The 12,112-nt window shown below is 38.6% G+C and overlaps 2 protein-coding genes across 6 annotated transcripts in view; one reads left to right on the forward strand and one right to left on the reverse strand.

The window, feature by feature from the left end:
• LRBA (LPS responsive beige-like anchor protein) overlaps positions 1–12,112 on the forward strand; it is a 725,452-nt gene that overhangs the window by 446,276 nt on the left and 267,064 nt on the right. The window lies entirely within an intron of this gene.
• Positions 3,280–4,359, reverse strand: MAB21L2 (mab-21 like 2). The gene has a single exon (XM_002913838.4). The coding sequence runs from the start codon at positions 4,357–4,359 to the stop codon at positions 3,280–3,282; it is 1,080 nt and encodes a 359-aa protein (XP_002913884.1).

A 12,112-nucleotide genomic window follows, 5' to 3' on the forward strand; every position in this document is an offset into this window, starting at 1 on the left:
AAAGATGGAATTATTTATTTTATAGTCTGATAGCTTGTGTGACCACACATATTTTGAGTTTATTGGTAGGAAGTTCTTTGGTATTATAATCATGTGAATTATTAAATTTTAGTGATTTTGAAGTATTACAAAGTAATTACTGATGAAAATGTTATAATTTTTTTTAAAAATTTACAAACAAATCATCTCTTGTCTTACATGTGTTTCTAGCATTTTGTTTCAGAACTGCTGCCTTTATTAAGATAAGATTTGGTAGACTGTATGAAAGGAAGGCTATGTTGGAAGTGATTGTTTTGAACTTGATAATTCAGCTAATTCAATGTAGAGAAAACTTTGAGAAATTACATCAACTAGAAAAATCTCGTACTTTGTTACATGGCTCTGCTATCTGAAATTGTATTTTAGTTTCTTTAGGAAATGAAGGTAACCAAAATTACTTAAACTCTCTAATTTATGGTACTTTGTATGTTCGAGAGGCTGAAATCTAATTCAGAATATTCTATTATGCTTTTGGACATATGTGGCAAAGAATCTAAAATGTGATGTAATTTAAAGGTGTCTAATGTAATTGTTCTCAAGATTAGGATCTCTGCCAATCTTTGCAGTGAGGCTCTTTAAAGTTATTTACTCCTTTTGAAAGAAGTTATAACTTTTATTTCTGATTTTTTTCTGTACAACATCATTAAATTAATTTTTCCCCTATTGCTTGTGCAATACAGAGATCTTTTAGCCTAATCGCAGCATTTGTCTTGTACCCCTGCAACCTGCCTAATGTTACAGAAATCAAAGTTTTGCTAATTTATATTCTTAAAATTTTTCAGCCAATTATTGGAAGAAATTTTTATTTGGTGTGGATGTTGGTGCTTTTAGGTGTTTTGTAAATGAGGACACTTGTGTTGTGGCAGTGCTTTTCTTTTTTTTTTTGGTGATACCTGTGTTAAATAAGGTAGGGAAAAAATACTGAATTTGGGGAATTTTTATTCTTGTCAAGACTTAAAAACTTCCTCCTGGGATAGTTGGAGGGAAATAATGTCTAATGCTGTAAATACTTGTGTGCATAAGAAAAAAAAAGGTCATTCTAAGATGTCATTTTTATCTTTTAAACTAAACACTGTGCCCTTAAATCATTTCTTTGTAAATGTGAACACCTACTACTTGCTTTGAAAATGTTCCGAAAAAATCAGAACATTTTCCCTGGAGAATAGTTCATTTTTATTATTAAAAAAATCAGTATTTTTGTCTGAACCACTTAGTATTACAGTGAGTTTGTTTTACATCTACGGGAAGAGAGATCAGAAAAAGATACAGTGTAGGTTGAAAGAGTAGAGATTATTTCAGAACTGATAAGTTCAAAGTTTATATTTCTAAAACAAAACTATTTTTACTAGGGAATTTTTACCAGGGAATCCGAGAACTTAAGCCTCTTTCGTCAAGTGAACTAGGCATCAGAGCCCTGAGTACCTTCCTTGTTTCTCATCCATCTATGCTGTCCTGCCTATCATCCCTCCATACACTCCCTCCCCCATGCAAACTTCTTCCTCAGATCTTTAAAATTCCTTTTTAGAACATTTTTGTCTACATCTCTCATTCATGGATTTTTCAATAAATCAAAAACTGGACTAATTCAAAGAATAAATTTTAAATCTTAAAGGTTAATATCTGACATATTTTCTGTACCTGTGCCTCATTATTAGCATATCTAATGGAGTATATTGAAGACAACATAAGACAAACCAAACCAGTTCCTTTGGGATACTTTCAGTTTTACTAATTATTTTATTTTTAATTAGTTATTTCTTTGCATTAAAAACAAACCTTGGTTAATTTAGATGAAGTGTTAAAACTAGTAATTAGATTGTTACCTTAGAAAAGCAGGAGTAATGTACTTTTCCTGTATGTAAATTCTTGAAACAGCAATTTTTCTTTGGTCATAAAAATGGTATTAGAACCTTTTTTGTTTCAATTGCCTATAAGCACCTTCTGAATAATTCTGGGAATTTGACAAGAAATGGTCATAATTATGGCATTTATAATTAAACCTTAAAAAAATGAGGTAGTTTCTGAATCTGGATTGTTTATATCACCATTTGCTGGGTAAAAAAGATTATTGCTATAATCATTTTATTCTTTTTTGGTATGGTTAATATAATTGTCAAGTTTTTATTATTTAAAGCTCAAAGAGGACAAATAATTGAAAGGAAAGTATCAACTGATCATGTTAACTACTGAGAAAAGGTCCATGAATATTGCCTTTGTTTTTCAGACTCAGAGTGGATTTTTTAAAATTATGTTGTAAGAAAACAAATCTCTTAATTTTTAATGTGAAATCATTTTTTTTTTCTATTTTAAACATTAGGACCAAAGTCTTTTCTTCCACACAAAAATCTGTTTTTTTCAAGTGTGAAGAAAGATGTTAGTTTAAACCTAAAAATTTACAGAACAAACATTATAGTTAGGTAAAATTAGTATTTTCTCTTTTCCAAGGATTGGGGGAGGAGGGACTTATATGGTTAAATCTACAAAAAGAGCTGTATTTGTAAATTTTGTGAATTAGAGTTCCAGTGAAAGCTTCTTGCATTTAGTCCCTGAAGTTCACATCTTTACATTGTAAAATTATAAATTGTGATCTCACTTGCCTTCATTTAAGAACAATCCACAGTCAATTACAATGTAAAGTAATATTTTTATTACTGTTTTCAACAAGACTGCTTAGGGTGAGGGTAGAGGTGCAAGAAAGGGAGGGGCACAATCTGACATTGGCACTGAGATACATTTAACATCAGCAAAACTTTTTTTAAAAGAGAAATTTTACATATAATTAAATACTTTTTCTCACTTGGTGACAACATTCAGGCAACCAAAACAAAATGAAATGAGAGGGAGAGGGAAAGAGAGAAGATGAGAGAGGGGAAAAAGGAGAAGGGGAGAGAAGGAAAAGAGGAGAAACTACTATACATTGATTTGAAAATGTACCTTGGGTTTCATTTTGTGGCGGCAAAGCCCGATTGCTTCTTTTGTGTGACCTTTTAAATTCACATTGTTTGGAAGAAAAACGATCACTTTTGTGCAAGAATGTGATTTTGTTTGTTTGGTTGGTTGGTTTGCTCTCTTTTTGTTTGCTTGTTAATTAACGAAGGTCTTGTGCCTGCTTCCTGTTTCTTTCAGGTGGCTTACGTAAAAGTTTGTGTCCGGAGTTTCTGTTGTTTGTAGCTGAGTCGTGGGTGTTGTCTGTAAGAGAGCATTCCCGTTTGTGTCGCTTTTCAAGCAGTCCCCAGCACCCTATAGTTTGTCCAGGCTTTTGGGATTGGTGAGAATTTCCCTGGCCAACCTCCAGGTCTGCTTGGCAGCGCTCTCCAGGGCCGAATGGGGCTTGCCCTGAAAAAGGTCGAGGTTGGGCAGAAAGTAGTGAGGGCAGCGGCGGCACTGCAGGCAGGAGATGAGCTGCAGCAGGATGCCGTTGAGCCGATCGCCTAGGCATGCCTCGTCCCAGTCCGTTTCCCGCGGGTGTTTCTCGCACTCGTACAGCAGCAGCGTCTTCATGTGGTAGTTATTGAGCGGCTGGCCTGGCAGCTCCAGGTGGCGGTCCCGCAGCGTCTTCAGCACCGAGAGACACTTGTTTCGGCAGCCGCCCATCAGCAGGCGATTCTCAGCCTCCCCGAACTGTAGCACCCAGGCATCGCTCTCCGCAGAGCTCTGCTTGCCGGTCAGTGAGTAGCACTCCTTCGACAGCAAGTTGAACCCTTCGGCCTTGACCTCCGCCACCCGATTAGGGCCGGGCCACGGGATATGGGGCATTGGCCACTGTGCCGCACTGCGAGGCCAGATACCGGTGCACTTGAACGCAGGGGTGATTTGCACCACATAGCGCTCCCTGATGCGCAACTTGACCTCGCTGGTGTCTGCGATCATCTTGACCACATCCCGATAGCTGCACTTGTCCACCGCCTGAGCCACCAGGGTCTGGAAGCGTGAGCGGATCTTGCGCGCTGAGAGGTAGCCGGACGCTGTGATGAACTCGACCCAGAGAGACATGCTCCGCTTCCGTCCATCACTCAGTTTGAGCACCGCGCAGCCGGGCAGGGAGCCGTCGTCCACGAAGTTGAAGACGCCCATCTGGTTTAGGTAGAGCACCACCTCGAATTCCGTGGGCGAGATGACCTCCAGCCCCTCGTAGCGGGCATCGATCTCGCTCAGGGAACTGATGAAGCGAGGCTCCTGTACCTCCACTTCCTTTAGCACGTCCGAGACCACCTTACAGACCTCTCGGATGGTCTTGGCGATGGCCGCCTTGCGCGCTTGGCAGCGCTCAGTGTAGTATTTATTGAGCTGGTAAACCAGCTTGGCCTGAGCGGCGATCATGTTGGGGCACAGGTCCGGGCTATACACCGGCGTCTCGCAATACGTTGAGGGATCCAAGGCTTACGCAGTGGTGGTGGCCCTGCGGCTGGCGAAAGAGGCGTCGCGCTTCCCCTAAGCCCCACTTTCACTCTTGTTTTCCACCTGGACTGACCGGCTGATGAAACAGCCGGCTTTCTCTTTCTTTCCCCTCTTTAGAAACCTTTTTTCTTCTCCAGAAATAAGGAAAAAAAGGTAATCTTTGAAGAGGAAAAGTACCTGCTGGGACTTTTTTGCTTGATGTGTAAAATAAAGATGTGCTTGTGAGAGAGATGGGGGTGGGGAGAGGGGGTGAGAGGAAAATTCAGGTTACCAAGAGGTTAGGCTTAGATGTCTGCAGCCGAGATTGCCCAGAAATCTGGAAATGAGGTCTTTTAAGTGCCAAAGTAAATTTAAAAATAAAAGCGGAACATTCAGTGTTTCATTCTTAAACTTCTCTCCCACGCTGGTAGGACTTCTTCACTCAGCGTAGGTAAGTGCCTTTTCCCTCACCCTCCCCCAAACGGAAGGTGAAGGACGTAATTAAGGTCCAGAGAGCAGTGAAGTGCAGCTCAGTCCGCGGCACACTTGGAGGTTTGCAGACGCCCCGCACTCTCAGCGTGATGGTCTGGTCTCTTCTCGCGGGGTCGTGTTGTAGCGGTTTACCTCTTTTCCTACTGGAGGCGTTGTTTGGACTGGGTTTGTTTGTTTGCAGTGGTTTCTTCTTGTCTTTCTCTAGGTGCAAACCGCTGGAAGTTGTTTGATATTCATTTCTGCTTCGTAATTTATAATTTTCGCCCTCACAAAATCTATTTTAGTGTGACGAAGTCGTTGCTTGCGTTGCATCTGGGGTTTAGTTGTAAGGATTCAAGGGTTTTTCTTCTCCTCCCCCTTTAGGTTGCTTGTGCAGATTCCACTTTCTGAGTCCTCTCTCCCTCCTCCCCTCCGACGTCTCTCTCCTTTTCTCTCTCCCTCCCTCTTTTTCTCTCTCCCTCCTCCCTCCTTTTCTCTCTTCCTCTCTCTCTCTCTCTTCCTCTCTCTTCTCTCTCTCTCTCTCTCTCTCTCTCTCTCTCTCTCGCTCTCTCTCTCTCTCTCTCTGCCTTGCTGTTTCCTGGAGTTATTTAGTTTATGAATGGTCCAGGGCCATCATGAGGGGGGTGGAGCTTCAGTTCCTACAATCGCTATCCGAGCTGTCAGTGCTTTAGCCAATCCGAGAGAGAAGACAGGCATGCTTGGCAGACAGTAGCAGCCACCGCTGCATTTGATAAAGAAAGGGGGTAAAGAGAGAAGTAAGAAAATAGGAGGAGATAGTAGAAATCAAATGCTCACACACATTTTACAACCCCCTTCTTCTTTATCCTCTCCTCTTATCAGTTGCAAGGAAGAAAGAGAGTCTATATAGAAGGGACTTCCTGGAGATGGCTGGAATAACGCGAGAGAGTAGCAGTGGTTGAGAAAGGTTCACTTTTTTTTTTTTTTCCTATCAACATTGTGCAGAAGGTGCAAACTCTGACAAAATTACTTTTGCTTGAAGGCGAATAGCAGGAGGAAGGGGAATCTGGGAAAGAACCTACATTTTTCTAGATTTTCTCCTCTGGGAAAGTCTTCCTCCCTTCTCTTCCCCTTCTCTCCCATTGTTGCCAAGAGCCAGAGCAATTGCTGTATGTGTGCACCAGTTGGGGTGTGTGTGTGGAGTGGATATGGGGTGAAGGCTTATGACCATAAATCTCTTTTCAGTAATTTCCATATGCTGTTGAAAAATGGGGCAGGGTAAAAATAGTGCAAGCACCTTGTTTGGTAATTACTTCATAATTAAGATTCAGATATATTTTATGCCATTTATTGTCAAAAAGACTAGTTATTAGAGAGAAAATATGTTTAAGTTGTGAGAAAGACTACAAATTTATGTATGGTAGAATATTGTTGGATATACTTTTAAATTAACATGAGCGACTAAAATTGTTTTAAACAATAAAAATGAAGTAAAAGTGAACCTGAGTTAAAGTTTTCTTAAAATGTTAAATGTTGTAAATCTAATTTTGAATATACTCTGAGGCAGTACAGAGTTTCACTTGTAAAATGATTTTATTTTCATAATTGACTGTTGCTTTTAAAAGACTTCACTGCTGCAAAAATCTATAACTATCCTGTTATCGATTACACAGATGGCTTCACTCCTCCCTTGGCATTTCAGTGAAACTCGTGCATGTGCTTTTAGTATATGTATTATACTTTCAAGCTGTACCCCTTGTAGCCTTTCCCTACTTTTGGATGAAAGAAGCTGTAACGGTGTTTTTGATTTGCTTAGTATTGAGGGTTTATGTTTGAACCTCAGGTGTCTGGATGCTGAACCTTTTTAAGACAAATCAAGTAGATGGAATTATTTTTAGTTAGATTTTGGACATTATATTCTCTGATAATGACATAAGAAATAAAAATCTATGAAGCCATTTGGGCAAAGACTTCCCTTTGCAAAACCGGTGTGCATGTGGCTTTTGCAAAACCCCTTGGGAGGGCTCGAGGTGCCCTCTTAAAAGCTGGACCAGGTGAACCTGAATTCAGTTGCATAAGGAAAGTTTATTTCTCTCCATGTACTTGATATCAGAAACTTGGATCTCTTGGTTCTTTCTTAGATGAGCGGACCACTGGTGTCTTGTCACCCCCTCATTCTCTTTGATATAAGTCCCTTTCTAAAGAACTGGTTGGCTTTTTAAAAATCAAGTCGGATTTTGTGTAGGATATGTCTTCAGTAGCCAGTAGTGGGGAAGAACAGTCGGAAGGAAGCATACACCAAAGTCTGGGGTGCAGAGCTTTAGTCAACTTCTCCCGCTGTGGCAGAGACTTGGGGCGGCTTCAGACTCCAGCCTTGCTGGGGGCGCAGCTTGCATCTCGGAATGCTTGGCGGCGAAGGATAGAGCAGAGCCTCGGCATCTTCGGGGTTCGCTCGCGTGCGAAGCCCAGACTCTGTAGGTAACCCGGCTAATGCTCTCGAGGTCACACTGGCGCTCGGGGAAATATTACTGGACAGGAGGGGCACTTTGCTGCAGAGTTGTGCGACCAGCCGCGAGAGGATCCGTTGCAGCTTCTCCCGAGGGCAGTTACTGGGCGGAGACTTGTGTCGGGGACAGAGAGTGCGGAGCTTTCCCTCCCAGACCCTCGAGCTAGCCGCTTCTTCCTCACGTGGAGTCCGCGAGCAGGGGAGGCCCTGCGCGTGGACCGGCCCCGCACGCGACGCTCCTGGGAGTGTTTACACAAAGTCCCGGGGGTTACGGCAGTTGTCCATCTTCCCGGCTCCAGTGCGGCGTCTCCTCCCCCAGGTCCGTGGGTAGGCGCCCAGTGCCCTCCCTCCTCGGGTGGGGCGGCCCAGGCCACGCGGATCTTCGCGCCACCACTTCCTGATACCCCAGTCCTCCTCTTTTTCCGGCTCTGTCGGGCGCGACTAAGTTTCGTGGCACCCTTGTCTCTGGGTTTCTCCACTTTTACATACAGAGGCTGAGGGATGATAAAACGTTACAAATGTTTTGATTTAAAAACAATTCATTACCAATTTACCCTGTCTAAGGTAGATGCTGTAGTAAATAATAAATCAGTTAAACAAAGACGACTTTAATTTATTGCCGTGGTACTAATTAGAAACATCATTCGAGCAATAAACTTAAACACTTCCAGCAAATAATGCTCGTTCTTGCTAGTTCCCTTCCTCCCCCCTCCCCCACCCCAACTCACTCTGGCTGCTTCTGCTCTAAGAGCTGCTTCAGCTGTGTGTTTGCGGATCCGCTCTTCCTCTGGTTGAATAATTGAAGGGGGAAACGGTATCCGAGGAGGCTGTAATTGAAGAGCCCCTGTCACCTCTGCTTTTATGTATGTTAGTATAGAAGTCCATCAGCAGCTCCTTGATGGTGTATTAAAACGAAGTGGCAGCCCCTTCTGCAGGAGATACCGTATTCTATTAAAGGAGACCAAGTGAGAGAAAGAAACTCTAGAGGCTAAAAGCCACTTCAAGTCTTCAGACCGATTGATCTGTATTCTCTTGTTATAATCCGTCTCATCATACTTGAGTTAATGAGGCAAAAGAGGGGGAGAGAAATCTGATGGTCCTTGACAAATTCATTAGGGAGGCTGCAGGACATTTTATTTGACTGTTAAACATCTTGTTTGTTTGGTTTAGGCAATGCCAACATCAGCATGCTTCTGCCCAGACCTGTGATGTTGGGCTAGCTACAGACATTCCTAAAAAGAGGAGGTGGATATAAAGGGTGTGATTTGAATTTTTTTTGTTTTGGATTTCGTGTAGTCCATAACAACCTTCAGACTTCTCTAGCCTTTACCTCCACCATCATTACTTTAGAAGCATTTTATGAGAATGGGCACGATAATACTAAGGTGGGGGTGTTTTTAGTTACTATAAACTAAAATGTACATGTTGAAACTTCAGCCTTAAAATTTCCCGTTTCCTTAAAATAAAATTGAGTCAAGTTATAGCAATTAGTTTGCTAGTTTTGGGAAAAAGTGAATGTTTAAGCTCCAGAAGAATAGCCAGATTATATTACGTCCTCTTTTTAATTGATCATGAGCAAATAAACATTTAATTATTAATTGAATTTCCTCTTGCAATGAAATGCTTATGAGTACAGAAACTTGGAAATAAAATTTAACTATTTATACAAATAAGATTTTCAAAATAAAATTGGTCTATCTTAATTTGAGGGCCTTTTTATATTTAAAATTAGAAGCAAAACTGGGTATTATTTGGTGCTAAAATAACGTGATGTGTTGGCAGAATACTTACATTGAAAATATTTATAACTGAAAAATAATGGGCAATTAATAGAATGCTAATTTTTTGTTATTCTAAGATAGTTATACAATATTTGATTTTCTCAAAGTTTTTCTTGAAAAGAAATAAACCATCCAGTCGTGATACTTTCTTGCATAGAAAATTCAGTCGTATTTTCCTACAGCAATTGACTTAAACAGTCTCAGCTTAAGTGCTCTAAGAAAAGAACCCTGTCTTCCATTTATAGGAAAACACTATGAGAGAAAAAAGAGAACTAATGCTCTTTGCCTGTCATTTTAAAACATTCCTGCACTGCTGATGAAGCTTGAACTGCTTCAGGGAATGTATGGATTTGAAAAGAAATGATTCAGTAGTTCATGTTGTGTTTCTCAGGAGCAAAACCAAACTAATGGCTGAAGTCAGAGCTTCTGTACATCTGACAGATATAATCCTGTTTACATTTCCAGAGAATACAGAATCCCTAAACTGTTTTATTTTTTGCTGATCTTTACTTAGAAGTGTGTTTACTGAGTTACACTTCAGTGCATTTTTTATTTTATCATATCACTGAGACTTAAAAGATATTCATTATTTTATTCTCTATAGACATAACATATAGTATTGTAATGCTCTTTACGAAAGAGTATACAGATTTTAGATTATATAATTTTGTTTTCCAGCAAAACATTTCAGAAGTACTAAAAAAATAATCAGATTATTGACTTTAAAAAAAAAACTTTCTGAAGGATTTATACTTTTTGGAAAACAAAGGACCTCATGTTTATGTGTGTCATCCTCTAAAATCTAATTTTGAAACATCTATGCAGTTGTTAAATTTTTGGGTTCTTACATACTTAATCTTTCAATGTATTTATAAAAATGATTGCTTTTTTTTAAAGAAAAAACAATTTTTGGTCAAGATGAAAATGGGAAAATAAACAACTATTAAGTTCCCTGAATTTAAAAACGATTCTAGTAAAGACAGAAAGAAAAGTGAACAACCCAAACACAATTTGTTTATTAGTTGATGAAATTTTATTGAAGTAATTATTTAAAAAAGCTTTTAAAAACAATTATCAGGATTATAGTATCTAGATTCTATTAAAAGTCAAAGTAAAACCACGTTCTCTTTTGCTCTCTGTGAAATTAGCTGATTTCCAAAACTGAGGTATCATAGACATTGTTTCTAAACTATCAATAATTGCTATTCTGGAATCAATCTAGAGAATAATCAGTAATTGAATGTTTTCTTTGAACAGTTCACTGTAGTACCTGTTTTAAAAGGTCAGTCATGCTGCTGAACCAAGTTGTTGTTGTTTTTTCCTCTTACAAAATAGCTTTAAAAAAAGCAAAAAACAAAAACCTTGTAATCTCTCTGATTGGTAACTCAAGGGTATCATTCTCATTTGTACAGTTTGAACTTAAGATAATGTTCTGTCAGGTAAAGGCAATAGCTTTAATTTTGCATAATAAGCCTATTGAAGTGTATTAAAAAATAAATCTTTTACATGCAAAAGCATGTAAAATGCTAATTTTATCACTGATGTGATAACTTATTTTCTAAGCTTGTGGATATTTTTGGAGGGAGGGATGTGAGTATTGTGCTGTGGGCCTTTTGAATTTGGTTGGGTAACCTTGGGTAATATATATATGATTAGAGATGTTGTTTATACTTTTACATCTTTTACAAGTCTAATTCTTGTATTATTTTGTAGGATGAGAAAATTGAAGAGTACAGTATATGTTCATGTTTTCCCCCAAGTTGAATAGCAGTTGTATATATGAGTACCTTATTAAGCTATAAATAATTTTATCTCACCAAGATGTATAATGATAGAGCAAAGAAATTGTACTCAGGAAAATGGAAGTAAGCAGCTTTTAGCCTAACTGAAAAGTAAATACTATTGTATTATTGAGCAAGGACATGAAATATTAAGAAAGTCCAAGTTGATTTAGCAGGCATCTCTCCAAAGGTGTTTTATTGAACTTATGTATTCTTACTTATGTTGGGATATATCATTTGGTCTTACCAATAAATTATTTAGCTTTTTCTCATTTTAAGTGTATACATTTTTGGGTTGTAGTAATTACATTCTCTTATTTCCATATATAGTTAAACAGGTTCTGAAAAGTTAGAATAAATAAGATCCTGTCTTGTCCTCCTTCCTTCCTTTCTTCCTTCCTTTTTAGCAATTTGAACTTGCTAATATACTATGATGTAAATATTAAATTTCACCTGTCAAATAACTTTGGCTTTCATAACACACTATAACCACAAATGAGAAGGTACTTTTAGTAGAACCAGCTCTTAACTATTTAAGGAATGATTATATAATTTGTGGATTATTATTTGTGTCTGGGTATTTTTTAATATCAATTCCAAAAGATAGGAAAATCAGGGTTAGTCAATATTGAACTTGATGCTAAATAAATCAAAACTTTTGATTTCCATTTGATCCGAGACATTAAATTTTATGGTTTAAAGAAGGTGTGATACCTTTTGTTTAATAACATAATACTACAGACTCCATATAGAATATGTTTCTGGGGATCTTAGAGCCATCCCCATTCCCATTCCTATTTTCCCTTGTGGTCAGTGCCAGACATTTCTGTAACAGATGATTGAGATTAGGGTTGTAGATTATGCTAGTTCTGAGCTGTACTTAGTTCAGAATGTAAGACTTGGCATTGTGTCCTGTATTTCTTTCAGGTCATATGAGACATCTTGTGGACCTGTGTTTAAAGTTATCAGTTAAGCATATCATATGGATAGTTTTGTATTATACTTTAGGAAAACTAGCCTTTTTAAACATCTTAGTTTATTTTAAAATATATTGGTTCTATAGCACTCCATCTACATTATCATTAATAGAGGTAATTTGACATCATTCTTTTGCTATGATTACAGGAAATTTTTAATGGACTTTGTATTATTTTTAATGGAAATGTTAAAAATCTAGG

This window comes from Ailuropoda melanoleuca, chromosome 5, assembly GCF_002007445.2.
Source record: "Ailuropoda melanoleuca isolate Jingjing chromosome 5, ASM200744v2, whole genome shotgun sequence".
Taxonomy (NCBI): Eukaryota; Metazoa; Chordata; class Mammalia; order Carnivora; family Ursidae; genus Ailuropoda; species Ailuropoda melanoleuca.